We start from the raw sequence: 24,665 nt of genomic DNA on the forward strand, positions 1-24,665 counted from the left end.
AGGCGTTTTATTCATGCCCGCAAATTTTATAGCAGAGAAGAGTTTTTCAGGTTTTTTCAACTCATCGATGAATTGTAATATTTTGGTTGTTTTTTAAATCTTCTCTTCCATTTATTTTGTACTATGTTGCAAATGGGGCGCGTTGCAGTGAGTCACTACATCGTGGCGACGCTTCATAAGTCAATAAAGATCAATAATAATAAAATATGATTTCGGCGATTTTACGAAGGTCTACTGTGTGACTGGCCGTAGTGCGCACAGAATAGTGTGAACTTTTTCCCAAATTTACATATGCTTCCAACAAATAAATGCAAAACACGGGAAGGAAATCAAATTTCTCAAACAAAGGCCTCGACAGTAAACTTCACCCTACATCGCCCGCAAAAGACGCTTCTGTGCAACAAAAACCAATTCCAAAGCCTTTGCCGATCCCTCCCCAAATTACAATTGCGAACACCATGTAAGACGGTCAAATTGTCATGAATTTTTCATCAGTCTAATTTCTCCATTCAAAAGTTACTGCCCACACCATGCTTTGCATAATCACGCGTCCTTGCTGCTTGCCTGGTAACCAAAGTCCCGACGGCAGTCAGCGTTCGCTCGTTCTGCCCACGCTCACGGTATGCCCCTGCGAATAGGCAACTACGGCGCTGCCCTTCATCCCGTTTTCGCATTCGGCGCTCTAACCGCCGTTTTCCCGGCCTCGCGAGCAACGGCCCGCGCCAAGTTCAACACCTGCGTGCTCGCCGCCCTGGCTGCGTTTTTGTTCTACGGCATGTACCGCTTCTCGAGGTTTTTCCTCGCCGCGTGGAAAGACCACGACAAAAGGTATTTAATCTTCAACACTTCCTAGCGAATTTCCATTGCAGATTTTCAGTCAAACTTTTTTATGAAGCCGCTCTCCTGACAAATTTTTATGGAAGATGGGCTAATTTTTGCATAAATTTGGTTTAGTTTATTTTCTGTTCGCTCGCATTATATTACTTTTTGGGTTGAGAGTGGCATAAATTCGTTGATATTTTGAAGCACATCGCGTTATAAAAATATAGAGGACGATCCAAAAGCCCTATATGGACTAGCCTAAATTATTATCATTATTTTATTTGTCCACATTGTTAAAAATAAATTGTATACATTTGATTGTAGAAAACAATTTATTCAAAGGATTCCTTATTGACATAGTTGTTAACAACAATTATGGTAGTTAATAATTCCAATCATTGCAAAAAAATGTCTCTTATTGTTGTTAAGACATGATTTAACTAGGAATATTCCTTAAAAAAAGGAATGACAAAGCAGCACCACCAATAACAAAAGAAATTTGCTAAAACTTCTGAGATTAAAATGACCCTATCTTCAAGCCTCGGTTGACCCAACCATTCAATACCGCCGGCGGTCTAAATTAGCTCTTGGGTCAGGTTAGGCCTACGTTTTTTTTCTTTTTAAATATATCCTAATTAAGGTAAAATAATTCATAAAAAAAAGTATTCTTTTCGATTTTTTTTTAACAGGCAACCGGCTCGTCCTTGCCGCAGAGCAGGTTGCCTATCCAGCCACTTGAAGGGGACTGCCAATCTCGTTTTTATTTTTCCAGAGAAACCTCGCTGAATTTGACGAACGTTGTAATACTCTCGTCAAACTTCATTGCCGGCTTGGCAATTATGTACACGTGCCTGCTGAAAGCCGACAGGTTCGACCTCATCCTGAAAAATATTCAGCGACTATCCACATTTCTGAACTTCGACGCGTCTGCTGGCCACGCCAATCTGCGTCGCAGGGTTTGGATCAGGTCCGTCTCAGCATTCGTCATCATGAACTTCCTGTTTGTCTATGAACCCTTTGTGTGGCCAGACTACTTCCACCTCCTTGATCTGATCGGCAGACTTTGGTCGTCGGTGGCTATTGCCATACTGGAAATGCAAGTCATATGCATTGCTGACTGTTTAAGGGAGATCTTTTGCTTGCTGAACGCCCGACTGGTGGCAACCAAAATGTCGATTCGAACCTTGAGAAAAAGTCATGGCGATCTCTGCGACACTTTACATCTTTTTCAGGTTAGATTTAAGGAATTTGATTTATAAATTACTTCAATTGATATATATTTTCTTTTAGGAACATTACGGCGTTTTTATTGTAGCCAATATACTTTACTTGTTTACAAGTTTGACTTTCGGTATGTACTTTTCGATTGTCGGAATATACCAAAACTTGCCCGATGTGGAGAAAATTATCAAACAGGCGGTTGTTTCTGACTCTTGGTTGTGTTACGCCGGTTACAGACTAGTTCAACTGGTAACGCTGTGTAGTTCGTCGTTAAAAGAGGTAAATGCACGAATTATTTAATAATTGACTTATTAAAAAAAAAAAAAAAACACTGAAGGCAAGAAAAACTGGCATATTTATATTTCGACTAAACCATCCCAATATATGGCAGATTGAAAAAAAAGAGGTGCTTTTAATTTTTTTCCCAACAATTATAAGAATTAATAATCATATTTGCTCTTAAAATTAAAGCTGCTTATATTCAGTCGGCAAATTCAGCACCAGCCTCACAAATTTTATGCGACTGGAATCTTGGCTTTGGATAATTCTCTGTTATTTGAGGTAGGTATTAGTTTCATGTAAAATGTAATTTTAGGAAGCATAAAATTTTTCAGACATTTAGTGCGGTAGCCACTTACTTCTTTATTATGGTGCAATTCCAAAATTCCCTGTAGTTCACCAAATCGTAAATAACAAGGTTGTAAATAATAGTAAAGCTAAACACAATAATGAAGGACTGCTTTCATCAGGTCTAATAGCAAAATAGGTGAATCAGTTTTACGGTAAAAGCTTAATCATTCACAATCCACTACATCCAGATCAAAAATCCAGTTGTAAAAATGGGTGAGTTATAATAAAATAATAATATCTATAATAAGACACCATGATCTACAATAAAAGTGCATATTAACGAGCTTTGCTATGCTTTTGTGGGCTTGCGTTTGTCGGCCAGAGATCTTGTGTCGTTGATGTGGAGCCTCTTCAATTTCTGTGAAATCTGGCCGCTGCTCTCACTGTGCCAGTTTGCCAGGTTCTGGAGGCGGACATCGGCGCTGACGTCACAATCCAACCTTTGGCACCCGGAGCGGTCAGACCTCCATCGAGTGCGGCACTCCACTCGAGACCACCGCCGTATGGCTTTTGAAATCCCTGAATATTGTCCAAAAGGATCTCAAGTACAAGGTTGTGGATCCGGAGAACTACAATGGTTGTGCAAGTCAAGGCACATGTGGCCTTTCAAGGATGGCACGAAGCGCCGCAAGTCGAGAGCCGCCGACCTGCAGGGAGCCGCCGGTTTCCAGCAGGGCATTGCCAGGGCAGCCTCTGCCAGGCACAACCACGGATAAAACCGCTCCATTTTGTGCATTTTAAGACACACTTCAACCAACTTTTATCGAGTCAGTGAAATTTACCCATTTCGCCAGAAATGTTGTAAATCAATAAAGCCCGTGTGTAAGCCGACCTGACTTGTTTTAAACAATTACACATAAACAATAGAAATAAGTTAAGCTATTGAAAATCAAAGCATAATTTAGTCATTAAAATATATGGAAACCCCTTACTAGCAATTTTCTTTGTGTTTGGTTTACAATCATACCAATTGGCGATCCTGGCGCTATTGACAAACACAACAAATAAAACATTAGTTTACACAATTTCTTACCTTTTATTTTGACGACACGAAACCGTAGTGTTTTTTTTCTTTTCCATTGATCCAAAATTTAACTCTAGCATCTCCGATGATAAATTTAGCTCTTCGAGTGAAATTTTTTTACATTTGATTAGTTTTTCAATACTTATTTTTCCATGCAATAATAATAATATATATATTAAAAGTTTATTTTATAATTTAGTCCAACTGAATGAGTATTATTTTACTCGTTAGATTCGATCGATCGACGACAGATAGAGCATGTGTGTTGGCTGTCTCATATGACCACCATTAACAAAGTTTTGCTCACGAGCCAAAATATCTGGTCTAAAATTAGAAGGCACGTTTCAGTGGAGCGCACACGAGTTTGTCTTAAACGAATATTTCTTTTGAAATTGTAAGTTAAATTATTTGAGAAAGCTTTCTTACATCTAGATTTTTTTAATCACTATTTTGGATCATCATTTTTTCGTCAAATCTTAGCTGCGGAATTGTTTTAAAAACGTATTGCGTCAACCCTCAATTCATTCTAGAAAAGTATGGAAAGGGTGGAACGTTTGCTTTTATTTTCAGACGGCGCTATAAAAGCAGAAGCTGAACAAGTGAATTAATATTTTTCGGTTGATGAGACGAGTTGAGAGACGATCAAAGAAAGATGCCAGATTTTGGTTCATGTGCGGTGTGCGGGAGTCCAGCTGAGAGTCGGTGCGCGGGGTGTAAAACAGCCCTGTACTGCAGCAAGGAGCACCAAAAGCAGGACTGGAAGACTCACAAAATTCTCTGCAAACCTCCACTTTACAAGGTAAATTTGCAATTAATGAGACAAATTAATAAAGAAAGTCTTTATAGAAATTTAAAATATAAATATATATGTTGGCTTACCGCGGCGTCTGAGTGTCCGTGTGTGTGGTGTGTGTTGACAGGAGTGCAGCAGTCCGGAACTGGGCCGCTACCTGACGGCCAGCCGCAACATCGAGGGCGGCCAGACGGTGATCACCGAGACGCCGATCATTATCGGGCCCAAGCAGGTGACGCCGCCGGTGTGTTTGGGCTGCATGCGTCCGGAGCCCAAGGCGCGCTGCCAACTGTGCAAGTGGCCCTTGTGCGACGAGGAGTGTCCCGGCTGGGACGCGAACCACGCCATCGAGTGCGCCGCCCTCGTCAGGGCAGAGAAGCCGCTCTCCTTTACTGACCTCAGCAAACCCCACGCAGCCTACGAGGCCATCACCCTACTGAGGCTTGTGCTGCTGCAGAAAAAAAGCCCTAAAAAGTAATAATTAAAAAAATACTTGTTAAGTGTAAAAAAACGGGTATTCTAAAACAATAAATTAAATTGAATTGTAATATATTTTTACAAAACGACACATAAGTGTGATTTATTTTAACGAGAAAACGAGGCTAGATCAAGTTGATATTTATTTTAATACCCTTATTTTCTTTTATTTGACTTGAAAATTAGTATTGTTTTGAAAGGAAAAAAATTTAGAAAGACCACAATTTTTTTTTTTTTAAATTTCAGATGGAAATTAATTCAAGAAATGAAGGCAAATGATTTAAAACGAGAGCCTTCTGCCGAGGAGAAGAAAATCGTGCAGTTTCTCTTAAGCTACGTGGGCCTCTCGACGTGGGGCCCCACTTGGGACACGAGTGAAAAGACGCTGCACCATTTAGCGGCCGTTCTGCAGGTGAACGCCCTAGACGTGCGATTGCCCCACGGAGGTGAAGTATTGGCCCTCTACCCGACCACCTCGTTCATCGAGCATTCGTGCATCCCCAACGTCCGCATCGTCTTTGATCCTATGTGCAGGTATATCTTTTTTGTCAGTTGCTGCGCAAATTAAAAAATGGCTTCAGACCCTTTCTTGGAATTCAATAAAAATTGGTAAAATTACCTCGTCACTCTCAACGGTTAGAAATTGGGAAAGTTGACGATTTTAAGGTTTCCAACGTCGAATTGATTTTCTTGAAAGTAAAGGAGGAAAACTATCTGGGAAACTTTCCCAAAATATATTTGTCAGTTTGCCATTTTTTCATTGCCAAAAAATCATTTTGGAACGCAAAATGTTTTTGTCAAAGTTTAAAGTAGTGCAAAATATATAAGTTCAGAGGTAAAGCAAAAACGGAAATAAGAAGCGTCTTAAGGAAATATTAATTAAAACATTTTTTTTTTTTCAAATTTGAAGTTATTTTTTTATTAGCTTCTAATTATTTAGTGCAAAAAAATTTGATCAGTTATTATTTTTTATACTTACTTTTCTTTTTCGCAAAAAAATCCTATCCATAGTCCTGTCAACGTCTCAAATTATAATGACAGTCGGACATTATTCCAACGTCAATTTTGAGAATGTTTAAAAATATTAAAAAAAAAATGCATTATTCTCTAAATAATAAATTAATACTAGATTGACCGAGAAGAACACAAAAATAATGATATCATCAGCTAATCTATTGAAATTAGGTTGTCTTTTGAAAAAAAAAACACACTCTCAGGGAGTAAAACTTGGTTTTTCAATTTCTCATAATAAAATCAATAATGTCGTTATAGAATGACTCTGAGTGCATGCAAGGATATCAAGGAGGGCGAGCACCTGCAGACGATGTACACGCACGCCCTGTGGGCGACCTTCCAGCGGCGGGAGCACCTGCACGCCAGCAAGCAATTCTGGTGCCGCTGCCTGCGGTGCGCTGACCCCACCGAGTTGGGCACCATGTTCGGCGCGATGCGTTGCGTGGCGCCCGACTGCGGCGGATTCCTGCTGCCGACGGCGCCACTGAAGGCGGGCGCCGACTGGGCCTGTACCAAGTGCGTCGGTCGACTCAGCGAGAAACAGATCGCCGATCTCACCGGACACCTCGGTCAGATCGTGGACGAGGCTCTAGCACAACCCACTGAAAGCAGTCTAAAGGTAATTTCGACTTTTTATTTTTGTTCGAATTTTGTTTGAATTGAAGTGAATTTTATCAATTGCCCCACAAAATTTTCAATAGGTATAAAATTGTTCTCAAATTATTATAAATAATTTTCATTGAATGGTAACACTCGAGGTGGATTTCATGAAAAATTGAAACCGGGCGAACCTCGTTGCAAAGAAAAAAATGAAAAAATATAAAGGACAACTGACCGCAGGTCGCCTTTGGGGTCAGTTGTCCTTTATATTTTTTCATTTTTTTCTTTGCAACGAGGTTCGCCCGGTTTCAATTTTTCAATAATTTTCATATAATACATTACAAATTTCTGCTTGCTCATTTTTGTGTGCATATCTCATGACTGTTTTAGGAATTGTTAGAGAAGCTGAACGCCATCACTCATGAGAACCACTTCCGGCAGTACGCCGTGAAACACTCGCTAGTCCAACTGATGGCCAAGTCTGCACCTACCAAGGACGAATTGGCCGAGAAGCAGCAGCTGTGCGAGCAGCTACTCAGGGTGACGCAGACCCTGGACCCTGGCGGCGCCCGTCTCGCCATCTACGAGGCCGTTGTCTGCTACGAGCTCAACAACGTGCTCATCATCAGGGCTCAGAGGGAGAGCGACGAGCAGCAGCAACTCTTGGCCAGGGCGAAACGCCTGCTGGAAAGAGTCGTCTACCTACTGAGATTTGACGAGCACCTGCCGGAAGGGCAACTCGCCGCTGTGGCCAAGAAGAAAATTGCAGAGATCGACGAAAATTTGAAAACATCATGATTGGAAATTTAGTTGCAAATTTACAAAAAAAAAATGATAATAATAAAAAATAAATTTTGTTACTCTGGATGAACATCATTTGCTGTCAATTTTTTATTTCACCAAATTTGTTAGAATTTCCATACTTATAAAAAAGCAGAAAATAAATCAAACAAATTTAAATAAACGAAATAAACGATTGAATAAATTTTTCAAATATAGGGGAATGATATAGTATTAATAAATTTTATATTTAAATACATTATTTTTATCTCATGGAAAATAATATATTGCATATAACCTTATAATATATTGCATTCAATAACCTTTGGTCTTTCTTCAAATTAATAAATGGATAAACCAAGTGGTTCAATTTATTCAATTATTTATTCTCCATTTGATTCTTATTATAAAGTCATATAAACAATTAAAACTTTACATAAGCTGCACACAAAAAGCTGAAAATTCTTCGTCAAAAAGATAAAAAAAGAATCAATGTAATAATTATGATTATTTATTCTTCTCGGTTGATAAAAAAAAATGAAATTTTAACATGAGAGAAAAGGTTTACAACAGCAGATGCCTGCTAAAACGCACGATATCAAAAGACACTCGGCCGCCGCGGTAAACCCACACTATAGAAAAAAAAATATTCATAATCAAATCAGCGAAACAAATCTTATCATTTATTTGGAAAAAACCCTAATTTTTAAATACAAAATGAAGTTCAATAGAATTTTCTTCTGCAAAGAAAACAAGTCATTTTCCGCCCCCTCAATCTCTCATTTATGCCCAGGTACGATCAAACGAGTGCTCACTCTGGCGTTACGGCGAGCGGTGATAAAATATTTACAAGGGGCAAGTGTATAGTTTCCGCTCATGGTTAGCGCTAGCATAGGCGCCCACCCGCCCGCCCGTTCAAACACGCTCGCTTGCACACGTGAGAATAGGAAAAAGATGGGGCTGCACCACACAATTAAAATTGATTCGCATGAATAGTAATGAGCGGACGGCGGCGTGATTGAGCAATTTGCCACCCATCAATCGGATTCATAATTCACGCGCGGCGGCGGCTTTTTGACCACCACTCGTCGTCGTTCACTCGAGCAAACAAACTATTATGCCTCGCAGGATCAATACGCGTCACCTTTTTGACGCTCTGATTTCATTTATGCGCGACAATGACGAGTGCAACGTTTATTTGCCTGTTTGGTGATCGGACAGGTGCTCTCGCCAAAACACGACCCCTGTCCCCTCCATGCCGCCCCCGGTCGAGAGTGACCAAATCGGCGCCCCGAGGGTCGCGACCAAGTCAGTCTCATTTTCTTGCTCCGCGACCACCGTCCTGCCATGGGTGAGACACACAACGACCCCAAGACCCCACCTTTTAAATAGATATATCTCGTTTCTTATACTTATAAATATTTATTTGAACTTTAATATAACAAGGATATTTTTTAACCAAATTTTTCTTTTTAATGAAAAATGCGTGAAAATTCTAATTTTTTTTTGGAAATTTAAAATACACCCTTTCAAAAGGTCGAAGTCTACCAGTGCCTGTGCCATGCAGAGTTTGCGGAGACAAATCGTACGGGAAACACTACGGCGTCTTTTGTTGCGACGGATGTTCCTGCTTTTTTAAAAGAAGCGTCCGCCGAGGCCTGCTCTACACTTGCATTGGTTTCCATTTTAGTCGCAAACCGTAACTTTTTTTAATATTTTTACGCTTCAGCCGGACAAGGTGCTTGCATAGTGGACAAGGCAAGGAGGAACTGGTGTCCGCATTGTCGCCTCAAAAGATGCTTCGCTGTCAATATGAACAGATCAGGTCTCGATTCGAAATAACTTTATTTAATTACTACAGTAATTTGTTTTTAAATATGTCAGGCTTATGACAATAAACATAATAAAAACTATTTTATAACACTTTTTCACGACTTATTGCCCAACTTAGCCGTCCAAGCAGAAAGGGGGCCGAGGAAAAATAAAAACAAATCCATCGCGCAACCTCAAAAACAGCAAGAGTCGGAAAAAACCAACGCAACGAAACATGGAAATATTCCTCAGCAATCCGCCTTCTACCCTCCTTCCTCAATCAGAAATGCTACGGTATGTTACGTGAAAATTAATCCCTGCAATAATAATTAAATTAATTCATAGCCCTTTGTGAATTTCCACTGCGACCAAACGAGTCCCTTCCAAAGAGTCAGGCCGTCAGCGATCAGTCCGATGAGGCCGCCGCCCATGAGTTTCCTCACGCCGTTTCTGGCGAGCAGCATCGAAAGTATGTATTTAAATTTACGTGTAAAACAAAACAAAAATGTTTCCACAAGTTCTGGGAGGATTTATATATTTTAGCCCTTCCATAGATGCATTAAGTAATAAAAGTATATATAATTTTCTATAATTAGAAGATAGTATGGGCAAATGTGTTGTAATGTAAAATTTTAAAAATTGTATGATTCCCACGCGGATCCTAGAACTCAAAGTGCCACCAATAAAATCTCATTAAAAATTCAATTAACGGAATTAGCCCTTCCTATTTGTTGTACAGAAATAAATGACTTCAACGATCAATTTCTCTAACGCCTTAGAATTTTCCAATCTAATCTGCGCGTTCAATTTGCAGTGGGGTGCCCCGCGGGCCTCAACGCAGTCTACCTGCCGCGAATGATCTCGACCGAATCATCACCAGCCGATTTTTTCTCACCCATTCATCACGAGGTATGCGTGAGAGAAAGAAATTATTACGAAACGGCACCTGCAGGATGCTCAGTATGCAACCGGTGCGTGCTGCGCGACGTGCTGGTTGCAGGCTACCCCCACAGAGCCGGAGCAAATTATAATATGGGCATTGATTTCGAAAAGGATAAAGGATGAATTTTTTTTAGGAAATTACTTTGTTAATTTTATTTTTGCAAATTTTGAAATCGCAACCTCTTCAGGAACATTCAAATTAAAAAAAACTTTCAATCTTTTTAATATTATTATATTAATTTTTTGAAACAATCGGTTGATTAACAAGAAAGTAATTTTTGCATTTTCAAGCCAAACCAAATATTTTGTAATTTGAAAACTGACCAAGGTTTGCAACTTTTTTAGGTTTTGCTGCGTTGTCGAGCTGCCCTGATGAGCATCTTGAACAGGGAAATCTCTCTGGAATCGTCGTGCCTCCCATCAATACCGTGGAGCCATCCAAACTAGACGCTGTCCACGATTTGATTGAAAATACATTTGACATGACACGCTTGAGCAGTCTGTAGGCATTTATTTTTGGCAATCAATAAAATCCATCCGGTGTGTGTGTGCGTTTTACTCGAGAGACTCTAAATTTCTTCGCCCTCATCATTCATCCTAATAACACTGAGCAGGGAGAAAAAAAGAGAAATCCTGAGATTCTCATCTCCTCCGCTGATCCGCCCGAGCTTACACTCGGCGCAGATTCCTTCAGCTTGCTCTGAGCGTGGGAGCCTCTCAAAAGATAAACACGGCCAAAATGTTTCAATGTGTGATCAGCCTGAAGCGAGGGGTGCGAAATTTTGCTCTGTTAATTAATTATGAATTAGAAACTGCACGAGGTTACTAACTAGACCAATATCGGCTGTTTGTCAGGCATTGTGTTTATGTTAGTTAAAAAAGGTTAAAATTGATCATAAGTTCATGCCAATGACGCTCTAAGAATATGCAAATATAATACAAAAATATAATTTGTAATTCGTTTCCAATGAAGACTATGTTTATAATGAAATAAAACAAATAAATTGTATTTTCAGTTCAGCTTAGTTGCCAAAACCGCTTGAAATCGGTTTCAAAATTGATTCATCTTGTTAAAATTCTGATTTATTTGTTAAAGAGATTCGAAAATAAACTGCTTTACATTATTTTTTCTTTTTTTTTCATTATTATCATTTATTATTCTTCTCGGTCCATACAAAAATTTTAAAGTTTTTTTTTTGCAGAATTTCAATTATATCCAGTGGAAACAGGGTCGATTGATAAGAACCCCTTGTTTTTATTTCCTCTTGTGCTTTCTTTCGCGGCATTGTGAGATGAGGTAATGAACACAGCGAATGGGGCGCTAAGTGAGGGGCGCGCGAGGTTTGGTCGGCGTTTGGTGTCGATATTCAAATGACTCTGCTCGGTTCGGCTGACCGGGGGTGGCTGGGGGTGGCATAGCGGGCGCACCGCGGGGGCCGATGGAGTAAGCTGGTTTGCCTCGCCGCGGGGATCGCGGCCGGGGTCAGAGGTGCGGCTACCAACGGGTCAACATTTAACATTGCGTCTTTTCACTCGTTGCGGTCCAAGAGCGAGAGCAACAGGTAAACAGCAGCACGCCGCACAAGCGAAAGTGAAATTGAGGCACTTTGTTTTGACCGACGAGCAAATAATTCTCTGGCTGATTGCTTACTTACATTTTTTTTACAAATCATTTTATTTATTCTTCCGTGAATTTCAGTTTTGGAATTTATTAAAACAATTTATAATGTCAAGCTCTGTTGACATTCCGAATCCCTTTCAAAACTTACTATCGCAAATTACAGTAACAACAAAACGCGCCTGCTGCCGCGATAAAACTGTCAACTTACAACTTGCCGTTTAAACAGATTCAACTTGTCAAAATTCTCACTCCTCAATCATGTGCATCAGTTGCCGGTGGCAAAAATAATAATAATTTCCTCTTCATCCACATTTACATGTTCTGCAAGGAGTATCATCTTGCTGAGTTTTTTTTATACATGATATGTTTGCTGAAGAAAATCGTTTCCATTTTTCATGATGTACATATAAAAATATTTGCTCGGTAGAAAAACCAATCTTTCGTTTTAAAATTGAAGCACCCCTTTGTATCAAAACCATCAAAACGCTACTGGATTCTTTTTTATATTCTTATATTTATTTATTTATATTTATTAATATTGCATCGATATTAAAAGAGAACTTATTACTCACTCACCGCATTAATTTAGAAATTATTTTTCATAATTATCAAAAAATTTATTTTGCTTCAAGACTGCATTAACTTGAAGAGGCTGAAGAGCCATTAGGCTCGTGTAATTATCACAGTAAAAAAACTTTTCAATGCGAGATTTTGCGCAAAAAAAAATAATGTGGTTTATCCACCCCCGCTAGCAGTGACGTCACCGGCCACCCTTGGTATAAGACACCCTGCTTGCCTGTCAGCCACCCTCAGACATCTCTGCACCTCCTCTCGGCATAGTCCTCAGTCAGTCGGTCGGTCGGTAAGTTAAATAATTTCATTTTAAAACTCAAATTACTTTTTAAATTTAATCTAATATTGGTGTTATTCATTCAAGTAGCATATTTAAAACGTTATTTTAACAATTTTAATCAACAAAAGCCCGTTTTCACTTAAAATTAATCATAAACAGCTCTGAAAACTTGACTCCACTCTTATCATGAAATCGCAGCTTACTGCGTTTCATTTTTATTCCAAATTTTCACTGCTGCTGAGTCTGGCCATGTTGTTTTTGCAAGCAGCGCTTCCGTCTCCTGCCTTTCTCGTTTTGCCCAAGCAATCTGATTACGTTCCGTATTTATAACAAAAATCAAATTATTGACTCGAGCGTCGGTCATGTCTTCAACATGTTCTCAATTTTTTACGTTTTGTAACAGAGAAGCATTAGAACATTTAACTTTTCTAGCTATGATCAGCAGCTGCATGCCTTTCAATGGAAATTGCAATCAATTATTATTTTATTACATATAAATTTTGCAATATCAATCGGTCAAAGCTGATAGAATGTGAAAGGGAAAATTTAAAACAGATTCTCCGCTCCAATGAATAAAAATATTTTGCAATACAAAAATTTTGCGACAACTTCCTTTACTATTTTTACTAATAAGGTATGCTACCTCTCGTGGCTATGGCTACTAATAGAATCCAATTTGATCTACATGAGGGCCAACTCATGCAATCTAATTAGTACAGGAACATTTCAATTTCCTCTCGCTACCCCACTTTGGGTGAATTATTATTTTGCCCTAGCCCCGATCGCCACCGATTGCAACTAATTCATCATCATGCAAATTGGCCAGCATTTGCAAACCGGTAGTGTATGTCAAAAGGTCAAAGGTAAGAGAGCCGCACGCACGATTTAGCGCTTCTGCAACTGATGGCTTTGATTTTCTTGTAAAAATATATATACAACGACAAACGACGCTCGGATTTCAAAGCACAAGAGTGTGGTATAATTTGCGTGCGCCGAGGGCCGAGGAGCGGGCAAAAATTGTGGTCTTTGAAATCGCGCTTGTACGTCTCATCAAGCATTTAGCCACAAGCACTCGTTTTTCCATCACGCGCACGTCAGCCACATGCATGCAAACTCATTCCAAGGAAAATAATTTAATTAATTCGTTTTTGTACGTTTTGCTTCAATTTGAGTAAAATATATTTAAGAAAACATATTTTTCATTTCTTTCCACAAGTTATAATAATGTAGCCTGAACGGTCTGAACCAATAAAATGCAGACCTTCGAGATGGTCGTTCACTTTTCAGCTAAAAATAAAACACGCGGCCCTTAAGTTGATGGAGGGATTTGATATCAAGTGTCCCTAAAATCCATCTAGAAAGTGATGAGGGGTCACCGTTCCCCAATATACCTCGTTTATTTTCTAAATTTGACAGAGAGAGATTATTAAATAAAAAAAAATGTTGAAAATAGGCCAACTCACAAACAAATGATAAGACAAAAAGGTTTTGAAATTAGACAAAAAACAACAATGTATCGAAAATTAAAAATAATAGCTGGATCTAGAAGCTATCAAAGTATTATTATTATTATTGAAAATTGTTATACAAAGAAAGAAAAGTTTTTAGGGAAACGTTGAATGCATCTACGCGAATAAAGATTTAGTAAAAACTTCGAGATTGACAATGAGGTTGTTTTGTTATATCGATTTAATTAAACTATTAAACATCTAACCAAATTACGCATTAAATTAGAAAAAAAAACACACACACATTTGAAAATTTGGACGTTGCATCCAGGTTGGAAATTAATTGTTTCTGCAGATTTTTATTGTTATACGTAAAATTAAGTGATAAGTAAAATTAGCTTGCGGCCCATCTTGGCGCGGACCTCTCTGGAGGCCCCGCGTTTTAGCAACTTGTTTAGTTGTTTATACCAGAGGTGTTGCCGTTTCTTCACATTTTGTAATTTTTTCTCATTTGACTTGATTCGTGAAGAATAAACAACAATAATAAGTAATACTTTTTTTGTTTTAAACTGGATTTTTGGGGTTCGAACAACCCCGACTTCATAATAATTGTTGTAAAAACGTGAAAAGATGTACTTTTAAAGCAGATAATATTATAATTATTATTGTTTATTCTTCACAAATCAAGTCATGAAAAGAAAAAGATTACAAAATGTGAAGAAACGGCAACACCTCTGGCAAACAGGTTGCTAAAATAATGTTTAATGATCCTGTTTTCAAGAGCTGCCAAAAAAGCGGGAAACCAATTTTTCTTGAAGGATCTCGCTTTATGCAAATCACATAATTCCCGACGCTCATTTCACACGCATTCATTTCTTGTCGCTAAAATTTGCAGATTTAATTTTCAGGCTCACTTAACCAGCATCCCTTAATGGCGCGCTTTAATTAATGCGACGAGTATTTTTTTCTTGCCGCAGAATAAAATTTAATTGGAACTCTCTTTTATTCAAATTTAATTTTTATTGCAGTAGCCCAGTTTCCATGGAAGAAAATAATTTGTGTAGCGATTCTTTTTTTTTTCACTGAGAAAGAAGTACCAAAAGTCCATTTAGCTTATTTTGTTTAAAAACACTTTTTACCGCAAGTGTATTTTTAATTAAGAAGAGTGTCAGAGGCAGAGTGTGGCAAAGGTGATTTCAAGACGCAACTCTTACAATTTCCAAAAGTGGAGCATACTATGATCCGGCTTATGAAGTTAATTAAGAGACTGACACCTCCAGAGTGTGGTTTTTCCGACTGACGCGGGGTTGCATACATGCAGGGCTGACGCATGTTTGCCTGATAAACAGCATAAGGAGTTCGTTCTCACGGACCTCCATAAATCATGGTCGCATTTTCATAAATCCGTCAGATAGGTCGTTTGACACCGCCGCGCGTGCGATTGCGTCACTCCCTTTGTGCGATTGAGTTTGCACGCCAACGAAGAACAAAATTTTTTTTAAGGGTCAGGCCAAGACAAGGTCTTGTCGGCCTGTGCCCTTTTAAGTGGCGCAGAAGGCGCCACTCAATTTTGTCATTTTTAATTTAATTTTGTTTTTGGGTTTGTCTTTATTGAAATCAAGCATCATTTATTTTCGCTGGCATAAACTTATTTTCAAAGAAATTTTATTGATTACTTATTTACAAATTATAAGTTATTATCTTTCCAGACTCCAACGCTACTTAACGCTGAATTTATTCTTGCATTAGAGTAAAACACAATTATTATTAAATGTTGTAATTTAAAAAAAAAATTATTATGTGCAATTTGATTTCCTTGATATTTCCACAATCCATTTTTTTTCTTAAAAAAAATCTGCTTAATTGTCTTCTTGAATGTTTAGAATTAGTGATTTTTATTCATTTTGACCCTGGCATAAAAAGAAATATAGATGCCTAAATTTCAAATATTTATTTTTGTATTTTCCATTACAAACATCATTTAACATTGTCAACAGCGATCAACAGTAACTCATCCTGCATGCTGCGCTCGTCGTGCGTACGTGTAATGCAAACCTACAAACGTATCAGCCACAGCCAACCCCCTGTACTTTGAATTTTATTGAAAAGACTTGCGGGTTGCATACTTTTGAGACATGCAGGCGTAAATAGGCAGTAGAGTGTAATCTGAACGAACATGCAGTTTCATAATATCCCTTTCATGGAGGCACACTATTTTTTCATTATCTATTACGACATATTTTTGAATCACTTTCAATGATGTATATTACTTTGCTTTGCTACAGGTACAGTGAAGAGCAGTGTCATTAATTCTTGAGAATGCTGTCCTCAAGTCAGGTGACCTGTCTGGCGATTTGCGCTCTCGTCCTTGTCAACCTAGTAGCGTCCAGAGATATCAGGAAAAGGGTAAAAATAATTTATTAAATTTATCTTTATTAAATTATGAGGCGTCGCCACTCTCATTGCAACGCGTCTCATTTGCAACATTTTAAAATTTTATTCAAATTCAATATTTTTTTGGCTTGAGCGCTTAAAAAATAAATTAGTTGAAAAGGATTACCACAGAATGAATAAACAGCATCTTTTTCTCCCTCTTGCTCTATCCACATTATATTTTTACCCCCATAACGAGGGTGAGTGAAATTATGTACCCAGCTGTGCGCATTTTTCTCCGCCGGCTCGGGCAAGCACAAAAAAAGATTTGACGAGGCGGAGTGCATAAATAAATAATACACCAACAACAAAGCTGCTACGAATTGAATGATGCCTTTAGCGTGGATGGGAGAGAGAAAAAACCATTCACGATCTCTCGACGGCCCTAATTAGCGCTTAATCAATGCTTGGATGCAAAAGTCGCAGCAGTCGATTTTTCTTTCGCTCTCTCGCTTATTGGCCGTGGCATTTATTCAATTAAAGCATTCGATTTTTGTTTTGTTTTTCAGGAAGTAGACGATTCCGATGCAGGCAATGAGCCAAAGAGGAAAAGACCTTTCTGCAATGCGTTCACAGGTTAATCTTACAAGTTTTGTTATTTTTAATTTAGAAATAACACTTTTAATACAGCAAGATTCTCTATAACGCTTCAAATGTAGCAAGTGTATAAATCCCTTATGCTTTCAGGGCTGGATAATTTTCTTTGCTAGATTTATTTCTAAGCATTGAGTTCCACTAAATAAACGCGTCATGTTGCTCAAAGATAAACAGACCGACAGGGGATTTGCCAATCTTACTTTTTCTATTCCCAAAATATTGAACCTTTTTTGTGTCTGCAAAATGTAATCTGCTCGATTTCAAATCTTTTAAGGCTGCGGTCGAAAGCGTTCTGACGAGTCGATGGGGGCTTTAGTGGATGTTGGCCAGGAACCCTTGTTAGCTGATGTGAACCGGCAAATTATTTCAGAGGCGAAATTGTGGGAAGCAATTCAAGAGGCTCGCAATGAACTTCTCCGTCAGCGCCACCAGGTTTGTTGGAAATTTAGATACGAAAAATTAAATTGATTCGTCCTTAGCCTTAGATCAAAATAATACTATAAAATAATTCTTTTATGGGGTTTTCAGTTGCTTTGCCCTCTGAACTTTTGCAATAATTAGAATTATGAAATTTGAGAGAGATGCTCGCAAAACAAAACTTATTTCAAAAACTTTTATCAATGCTTTGTCAGAAAGGGAAGGTTTTGATGTCACAGGATCCACTACTGCTGGCGGGCTTCATCTTTGTTTTTATCCGATTTTTTTTTCATCTTTTGCAGCAAATGATGCACGCCCCCGGAGGTTTGATGGAACGAGAGCTGCCGCTTTTCAGGAAGAGGCGCGACGTTCTGAACCGTCTCCCCGAGGCAATGCCACTAATTAGTATTTATTATAAAATTATATATATTATTTAATCGTGACTTTAAAAAAATTCAAACAACATCAGATCTCATTTTGAACAAAGAAGTCTTCAATAATTTAATTTATGTAGAAAATAAATTGCAATTTATTACAAATTTTGTTATTTTCACCTCTATCTCTATTTTTTCCAGCAAATAATTTTTACCCGCCTGTTTCAGGGAAAGCAGCAGCATGTTAGGTAAAAATCCGGGCGGTAAGCGAGGCAAAGTGTGAGGGCACATGATCGGCTGGATGACTCCCAATGCATTTTACACCCACAATTTAAAGACGCAAGCAACTCTTCCACAGTAGCAGAGCACACAAACCATTAAACAATAATTGTATTGATGTGGCGATTTCTTATAGATGTAGCTACCTTGAATGTTGCATTACATAATTATATTATAAAAAGACGGGGCTATCAAAATTATACACGCGGCGATCAACGTTTGAAGATTGAGAGGAGTATCAACTACGAATCTTGTTTACATTATTTCCCACTTTAATCAGAGCAATCATCGCGTAGTTTGAGATCAAGTCTTAATAAAAGAAATTGGGTAACATTAGAGCAGTTTATAGTTTTTATTTCAGACAAACCTAATCAACTTCTGATGAAGGAAATTTCTATAATTGCTGATTCAAGAGGCTGAATTCATTGCACTTGCTTTATTTGTATACTTATTTTGGCCCAGAAATCAATCATAACATCTTAAGAGATCATTTGCAAAAAAAAACTTTCAAAAACAATCTGGTAATGCCAAAAATTGAGAACATTTTTGCCCATTTAGTCATAAGCACTAAGTTGTTCCACAATATGAAGCATTGCTGTTTCTTTTTTTTTAATAATAATTTTGCATATAAAAAACGAGCACATGAAGCTATATTTCAAACAAAAGACTATTTCTGTGGAATGCTCCTTTTAAATTCACGTTAATCTGGGTCAAAATTTGCCAACAGTATATTATTATTGAACTTTCAACATTTACAATTTGATCGATGCCAGTCCGACCTTAACAACTTTTGATGCTAATTAAATTGAAAATATATATAATATATTATTATGCTTCTGTCATTAAATGATGTGGTTTTAATTCTCTACCCATTTCAAGAGCACGTTATCTGTGGTGATATAAGTTTACCAAGGTTTACAATCATTAATATATTTCAATCGTCTATATTTTGCTTTCGACTGATATTATTTATCAATCGCAGTTTGAGAAGATCCATGAAAATTGTAACAAATCAATAAATTAATGATATTTTAGCACCAAATAAAAATATAACAAAATAGCATCTTTTGACGTAAAACACGTATATTATTGAGACTCTGCCGCTTCTCTAGAAAAAAGCAAATGACTGATTAAGCCTTTCAAACTTCAGCCAACAGAGCAAAGCCTCAAATCTCTACATAAAATAAGTAAATTTGCCCTGAAACTTATAATCCAATCAAAATGATGTAGAGAGGCGCTCAACCAAACATCTGTTGTGTCATGGGATCGTTTTCAAATTCGCTCCATGCATTGTTCAGCTCCATAAATATCAACTTGGCCATGTTTTCATTGTCAGAGCCCATTTGCTTCAAAAGTTCAAAAATTGAGATCATTATTATTATTATTGAAATATTGCACAAGGATGGAGCCTACCTTATCAGGGTGCACAGCCAGACAAGCTTTCCTGTACGTTTTCTTCACTTCAGCTGCAGTCACAAGCTGGTGCATTCCCACAGTTTTCCATGTCGTGCCCTCCCAAAGGACCGTGTGCAGTGAGCACAAGAGCGCCCTAATATTCTTCTCCTTGCCATCAGTCCACTCCACAATCTGAACAGTAAGTAAATTATACTTAACAACAATTCAAATTTGCCCTAGTGAAAACCTTGAGTTTTTCTGGGTCCATATCTCGAGCCATGTCCTCCTTGCGCATGGCATTCATCGTCTTTGGTCCTGTATCTTTTGCAGACGAAAAAGCATAGCCTTGCGAGCCCAGAAGGTCGCCAAAGGCATCACCAACTTTTGGCCTAACTCCAGTTCCGGCCTGCTTATCTGCTGCACCAAAAGCATTAATATCTCTTTCTTGATTACTTTTAAATAATTACGATCTTTATGTGCTGTGTCAAAGTGTGATCGACTGTAATCAGGACGTTGAGGTTCACTAGGAGATTTCATTTGGTGTTGAGGGGTGCCTACAATATATATATATTTTTTTAGTATTATTTTAATAATAATAACAATGAACATGAAATCATTAACTTTTATTTAAAAATATGTAAGATATGATCAAATAGCTTTAGTTTGCACCTGTCGGGGATTTTGCACTGTTTGATGCATTCCAGTTTGGCATGGAGTTTGGCCGATGAGACGGTGAACCTCCCATTGGACTGCCATTCATGGGAGTTGTGGGCTTCGATGAGCCACCTCCTACACTCCAGCCACCCCCTCCTACTGGAGCAAGGCCCGACAATGATCCTGATTATGGAAAACAAGACTCTTATTGTCAATTCAGCTTTTAAGATTTAGATTTAAATCACAAACCCAAATCTGCAAATGGATCACTATTGGTTTTGGTTTCCATGTTTGGTGTGCTGGAGTTTCTCACCATTCCGTTAGCCGATGGATTATTGGCCCATCCTCCTAGCAGGTTTGTGTCACTGTGGTGAGTGCTAGTAAGCCCCTCACTTCCCTTGAAGCACATCATTAAATAATTATACTAGAACACTAATTTCTGTGAATAATTTACTGATATTCCAAAAGGGTCAAATAAATCTTCGGAAATCTTGGTTTGTGGTTTACTAGGCTGGATAAAATCTGGGTGGTTGAGAAGGTTTTCCGGCCCAGCCCCAAAACCACCAAGAAGGTCCACATTGCTCCCAGGCTTTGGCATGTTAGACGTGGTATTACTTGAGATCGAAGCACCTAAGTTTAGTCCTAGAAGATCGATCGTGTCTGCTACAGATTCAGCTTGTACATTGTCCTGAAAAGACACGCTAGATAACTCAAAGAGTGCCTCACTGATGTCAAACCTTCTGAAGATCAGGCTTGGTGTCTAGCACATCCTCTGGCTTGTGGACTACAGGTGGCTGCGGTCTTGGAGGAGGAGTATTAGAATGTGCGGGCACCAAAGGTGGAGAAGAGCGCTGCGCCTCAGTGTGAGACGGAGGTGCTGGCCTGGGAGGAGGTCTTGTAGGGACATGCACTGAATTTCAGACAGTATTTGTGATAGCATAGATTTTGAGAAATTTTTACTAACCAAATGTTTCAACAACTTCTTCTTTTTCCAGTTTTGTGGAGAACAATAGGTCTGAAGAGAGAGTTTTTGATTGATGATCAAGCCATGGCTCGGGTCGTAAAGGAGACCGCACTTCGTCAGATACAAACACACTGACAGTCAACGAAAACTTCTCGGGATAGTGATCAGGGCTGACTTCGATTTCATCTAGTTCACATGTTTGGAATCGCAGACTTGTCATTTCTTCTGCAATGACCCCTGTGTGAAACTGTACTTGGCCAATCCTGATGCCTAAAAGAGAATTATTATCAATGACTTTTAAAATTTGGTTCAAGAAATAAAATGCACCTGAAGGTCTGCCTTGGGAAATCACTCCGCTGATGGTGTTCCGGGCATGATAGGCTATAATTGAGATATCGCCTTGAACTTGTAGACCAATTGGCAGGGCAATCTGATTGCAAAAGAGTTAAATTTTCTGAAATCGCTCACAAGGCTTTGCATTTTTGCATACCTTTCCATCTGTGATATGATACACATTCATTCGCTCGTAATCTTGAAGGGTGGTGAAAATTTTGTGATCATCTTGGTAGATTTCCATGAATGGCCGACAACCGTCTCTTACTTTAGTGAACATTGGCACTGGTTGGAGAATCAGAGACACAAGATGAACTGGTTGGTGGTGAGGCAAGAGAGGTGATGGCTGTAGGATGTTGTACAGATAATACAAGTACCTGCAAAATGGTAAATGGTGAGTTTAATTATTTTTATTTTTTATATTGTCATACCTCATTTCGGAAGGACTTAGGAAGGGAGGAAATCTCTTGACAGCGAACATTTGCACTGCATCATCCGGCCTTTTGAAAAGTCCTGTGTACATCAAGAGAGCGCTCACGGCAAGAGCAGAAGAGGCTCGGCCATCCATGCAATGGACAACACAAATGTTTCGGTTGTCTTTGCCGAGAAAATCCAGCATTGCAGAACAAGTAGAGTAAAGATGTGTCAGAGGAGGTGCCCGCCCTTTACCGGGCCAGTGGCAATCCACCACTCTTCCTCCAATTCTGTCAAACAAGTTGAAATTCATACTCAAATTCAGTTTCCAAAATTTACCTGGCAGGGTTGTAGGACCGACCAGACACATTAAACACCATAAAATATCCACCGTGCCTGCTCTCGAGTAGCGCCTTGACGTCTTCAGCATTGTTTCTGTGGGTGATTTCCAATCCCTCTCCTGGAAAACTCATGACTGCAACTCGTGAAGTGATGTAAGTTAAGTCCAAATCAGATCTTGCAATACTCCTAAAAATATGCAATGACATGTTATATGCATGTTTCTTGTTTCTCAAGAAGTTACTTACTGCTGGACTGTATTGATCACTTTAGAAGAGGTGTCTTTCAAATTTTTCAAAAAACTGCCTGCGCCACCTTTGATTGATGAAAACAGGCCTCCACTTTGGGTTGGAGGTGCTTGTTGAGGAGGAGGGGGTCTTTGCGGCAAAGGGTGATTTTCAGGAGGCCCACCACTGGGGCGGGAAGGCGCTTGGGATGGCCGTGGAGGACGTTGGGGCGTTTTTCCTTCTTCTGCCACGGGATGGTTTGCTAATGGCAATATTAGTTATTAAAATAAAAAAATTTATAACATCTATATTTTTACCTGGACTAGGTGTCATATGAGTTGGACTAGGTTTATCAAGTCTTTTCCCCTGAAGTTTCAATGGCTCTTTGACGTCAATGCGGTGGCTTTCGGATATTGCAGCCAACCTTTCCAGTATTTCAGACACTGTGAGCCGTTTTTCAGGATCAACTTGCAAACAACCACCTAAAAGACAGCCTTCAAGCCAACCGTCCTCTGTTTATTTTTAAACTCACGGATGATATCATGATACCAAGAATATTTCGTATCCCCAGCAGGAATTGCATAGTTGCCATTCAATATTCTAAGCTTGGCCGAATCCTCGAAGGGATGTTTCATGAAGCACAACATGTAAAGAATGCATCCGAGGGCCCAGACGTCACTAGCATGTGTAATGGGTCGATTGTCCCAAGTGTCCAGCATCTCTGGCGCACGGTACATTGGTGTGGTGAATTTTGCCATCTATTAAATATAAATAAAACAGTTATAAAAAATTTTAACTCCCCTCACCTCATCTTCCAGCAAGCTTCTCTGAGCAGCCGACCACATTAAATCTGGATGGAATGTTTTCATGGTGGCTGAGCCAAAGTCGCAAAGCTTTATTTGCCCATTAGCACCGATTAGAAGATTTTCAATCTGTAAATCAGTTTTACGTTATTTTGATGATCCACCCAATTTCATCATCAGGTAGTTTACCTTTAAGTCTCTATGGGTAATCGGAGGCTGCTGAGCATGCATGTGTTGAATTGCTTTGCAAGTTTGCCAGAAAATCTGACATACCGTAATTGGGGGAAGAGGGTTACCCGCCCGAACATTCAGAACATCAATCAAACTTCCACCTGAGAAGAGTTACAATAGTGTAATTCAGTTGCATGGTTTGAGAATATCAGAGAATATATTGTAATTTTTAGAAAATCAAATTAATACCTGTACACAATTCTGTCACAATTTGATACTCAGTCATTCCATGTGAAGTCCTCGACTTCTCTATTTGGTGTGCTATCATGAATTGAATCACATTTGCATGTCCGTTTAACTTTTTCAGAATGCTGATTTCTTGGGCAATGTTTCTGTTTGCCTCTTCATCAGCTGCCATCATTCTCTGCACAAAATATTGTAAGGTATAATAGAAAAACAAATTATTATCTCTAGCACTGTTGGCGTTACCTTGAGAGCATATTCCTTGCCAGTGTTCATGTCTTGAGCAATGAAAACAAGAGCAAAACCACCTGTGCAAAATGGATAAGAAAACGATAAATTTTTAAGGTCAAGGTAGCTAAAAATAGATATTTCGAACCTTCGGCGATGAGCTTCCTGATTCTGAGCTTGACGTTGTTGATCTCCACAACTTGGCCTACAAACTCATTGCCTTGACCAGAAGGGTCTCCAGGGGCTGAGCTGGAGCTGAAGTAGCCCATTGCAGATTTGAAAAGGTCGCTCATAGTTTCTACGCTATTGATTTAGCTAGCTGAAGAGAAAATATCCGGCAAGCCAAGTCACCTCATCATTTGAAAACACGGAAAGAGGAAAAACTCTTATTTTCCTCGATTAAAAATTATTCTGTCTATCGCACTGCAGTCACAGTCCCCTAAATGACAATCATATGTGCAAGCTTCCGTTAAGCGCCGTAAGGGGCGTAAATGGCGTAGTTTTCGGTAAAGAGTTTCAATAATACCGGTGAAAAAGATGAAACCGGTAGTGTTTAAAATTTCAATAGACTATGAAATTATCAACAATTTATCTTATTTTCAATTATTTAGAGTTAGATTTGGAATTAAAACTTTAAAATGCACTATTCTTCTGCATAATTAGTTTTTTGAAAATATGTTTTGCAACTTTTTTCCCCCAATATTGATCTGATATTTCAAGTTAAACCGGTACATATTTTTTATATTGTGACGTCATT

At 38.7% G+C, this 24,665-nt stretch overlaps 4 protein-coding genes across 9 annotated transcripts; 3 read left to right on the forward strand and 1 right to left on the reverse strand.

Moving 5' to 3' along the window:
* The first annotated feature begins 133 nt into the window (after nt 1-133).
* Nucleotides 134-3,495, forward strand: LOC132194586 (uncharacterized). 2 transcript variants are annotated; one of them, XR_009441561.1, is made up of 8 exons: nt 134-828; nt 1,595-2,054; nt 2,113-2,322; nt 2,381-2,449; nt 2,515-2,604; nt 2,658-2,740; nt 2,793-2,886; nt 2,996-3,495. XR_009441561.1 is itself a non-coding variant. In XM_059615956.1 (7 exons), the coding sequence occupies exons 1-6, from the start codon at nt 623-625 to the stop codon at nt 2,715-2,717; spliced, it is 1,095 nt and encodes a 364-aa protein (XP_059471939.1). In that variant the 5' UTR covers nt 134-622; the 3' UTR covers nt 2,718-2,740; nt 2,793-3,495. The 2 variants fall into 2 exon arrangements, 1 of the variants encoding a protein (XP_059471939.1); XM_059615956.1 differs by having other exon boundaries at nt 2,793-3,495.
* Nucleotides 3,496-3,964: 469 nt separating this feature from the next.
* LOC132194585 (SET domain-containing protein SmydA-8-like) lies at nt 3,965-7,451 on the forward strand. 2 transcript variants are annotated; one of them, XM_059615954.1, is made up of 6 exons: nt 3,965-4,091; nt 4,268-4,496; nt 4,618-4,964; nt 5,214-5,501; nt 6,240-6,600; nt 6,972-7,451. In XM_059615954.1, exons 2-6 carry the CDS (start codon nt 4,350-4,352, stop codon nt 7,377-7,379), a joined length of 1,551 nt encoding a protein of 516 aa, XP_059471937.1. In that variant the 5' UTR covers nt 3,965-4,091; nt 4,268-4,349; the 3' UTR covers nt 7,380-7,451. The 2 variants fall into 2 exon arrangements, with proteins under 2 accessions (XP_059471937.1, XP_059471938.1); XM_059615955.1 differs by having other exon boundaries at nt 4,031-4,091; nt 4,228-4,496.
* A 5,078-nt stretch (nt 7,452-12,529) lies between these two features.
* Nucleotides 12,530-18,509, forward strand: LOC132194891 (cardioactive peptide). 3 transcript variants are annotated; one of them, XM_059616480.1, is made up of 6 exons: nt 12,530-12,598; nt 16,323-16,443; nt 16,980-17,046; nt 17,342-17,499; nt 17,787-17,873; nt 18,096-18,509. In XM_059616480.1, exons 2-6 carry the CDS (start codon nt 16,357-16,359, stop codon nt 18,108-18,110), a joined length of 414 nt encoding a protein of 137 aa, XP_059472463.1. In that variant the 5' UTR covers nt 12,530-12,598; nt 16,323-16,356; the 3' UTR covers nt 18,111-18,509. The 3 variants fall into 3 exon arrangements, with proteins under 3 accessions (XP_059472463.1, XP_059472464.1, XP_059472462.1); XM_059616481.1 differs by having other exon boundaries at nt 18,099-18,508; XM_059616479.1 differs by having other exon boundaries at nt 18,087-18,498.
* LOC132194871 (cyclin-G-associated kinase) lies at nt 18,466-24,370 on the reverse strand. 2 transcript variants are annotated; one of them, XM_059616448.1, is made up of 21 exons: nt 24,057-24,370; nt 23,927-23,988; nt 23,687-23,861; nt 23,456-23,598; nt 23,270-23,395; nt 22,996-23,221; nt 22,781-22,945; nt 22,485-22,725; nt 22,237-22,425; nt 21,915-22,187; nt 21,641-21,860; nt 21,478-21,580; nt 21,151-21,420; nt 20,924-21,096; nt 20,641-20,874; nt 20,436-20,583; nt 20,202-20,369; nt 20,000-20,086; nt 19,780-19,946; nt 19,551-19,724; nt 18,466-19,483 (listed from the first exon to the last, which is right to left on the reverse strand). In XM_059616448.1, exons 1-21 carry the CDS (start codon nt 24,199-24,201, stop codon nt 19,376-19,378), a joined length of 3,597 nt encoding a protein of 1,198 aa, XP_059472431.1. In that variant the 5' UTR covers nt 24,202-24,370; the 3' UTR covers nt 18,466-19,375. The 2 variants fall into 2 exon arrangements, with proteins under 2 accessions (XP_059472431.1, XP_059472430.1); XM_059616447.1 differs by having other exon boundaries at nt 19,780-19,949.
* Between the last annotated feature and the right edge of the window lie 295 nt (nt 24,371-24,665).

The sequence above is a fragment of the Neocloeon triangulifer genome, unplaced genomic scaffold (genome assembly GCF_031216515.1).
Source record: "Neocloeon triangulifer isolate White Clay Creek 2 clone unplaced genomic scaffold, ASM3121651v1 ptg000008l, whole genome shotgun sequence".
Taxonomy (NCBI): domain Eukaryota; kingdom Metazoa; phylum Arthropoda; class Insecta; order Ephemeroptera; family Baetidae; genus Neocloeon; species Neocloeon triangulifer.

What these genes read in the sequence shown, in the direction of transcription:
- LOC132194871 (XM_059616447.1), bottom strand. Translation starts at nt 24,201, where the DNA reads ATGAGCGACCTTTTCAAATCTGCAATGGGCTACTTCAGCTCCAGCTCA. An exon ending in TGTGACAGAATTGTGTACAG is followed by an intron (nt 23,599 to 23,686) that starts GTATTAATTTGA and finishes AACTCTTCTCAG; the next exon opens with GTGGAAGTTTGATTGATGTT. An exon ending in TGACACAGCACATAAAGATC is followed by an intron (nt 19,950 to 19,999) that starts GTAATTATTTAA and finishes CTTTTGGTGCAG; the next exon opens with CAGATAAGCAGGCCGGAACT.
- LOC132194586 (XM_059615956.1), top strand. Translation starts at nt 623, where the DNA reads ATGCCCCTGCGAATAGGCAACTACGGCGCTGCCCTTCATCCCGTTTTC. An exon ending in TGGAAAGACCACGACAAAAG is followed by an intron (nt 829 to 1,594) that starts GTATTTAATCTT and finishes TTATTTTTCCAG; the next exon opens with AGAAACCTCGCTGAATTTGA. An exon ending in ACACTTTACATCTTTTTCAG is followed by an intron (nt 2,055 to 2,112) that starts GTTAGATTTAAG and finishes ATTTTCTTTTAG; the next exon opens with GAACATTACGGCGTTTTTAT.
- LOC132194585 (XM_059615954.1), top strand. Translation starts at nt 4,350, where the DNA reads ATGCCAGATTTTGGTTCATGTGCGGTGTGCGGGAGTCCAGCTGAGAGT. An exon ending in GTCTTTGATCCTATGTGCAG is followed by an intron (nt 5,502 to 6,239) that starts GTATATCTTTTT and finishes ATGTCGTTATAG; the next exon opens with AATGACTCTGAGTGCATGCA. An exon ending in CCACTGAAAGCAGTCTAAAG is followed by an intron (nt 6,601 to 6,971) that starts GTAATTTCGACT and finishes TGACTGTTTTAG; the next exon opens with GAATTGTTAGAGAAGCTGAA.
- LOC132194891 (XM_059616479.1), top strand. Translation starts at nt 16,357, where the DNA reads ATGCTGTCCTCAAGTCAGGTGACCTGTCTGGCGATTTGCGCTCTCGTC. An exon ending in CCAGAGATATCAGGAAAAGG is followed by an intron (nt 16,444 to 16,979) that starts GTAAAAATAATT and finishes TTTGTTTTTCAG; the next exon opens with GAAGTAGACGATTCCGATGC. An exon ending in TTCTGAACCGTCTCCCCGAG is followed by an intron (nt 17,874 to 18,086) that starts GCAATGCCACTA and finishes CGCCTGTTTCAG; the next exon opens with GGAAAGCAGCAGCATGTTAG.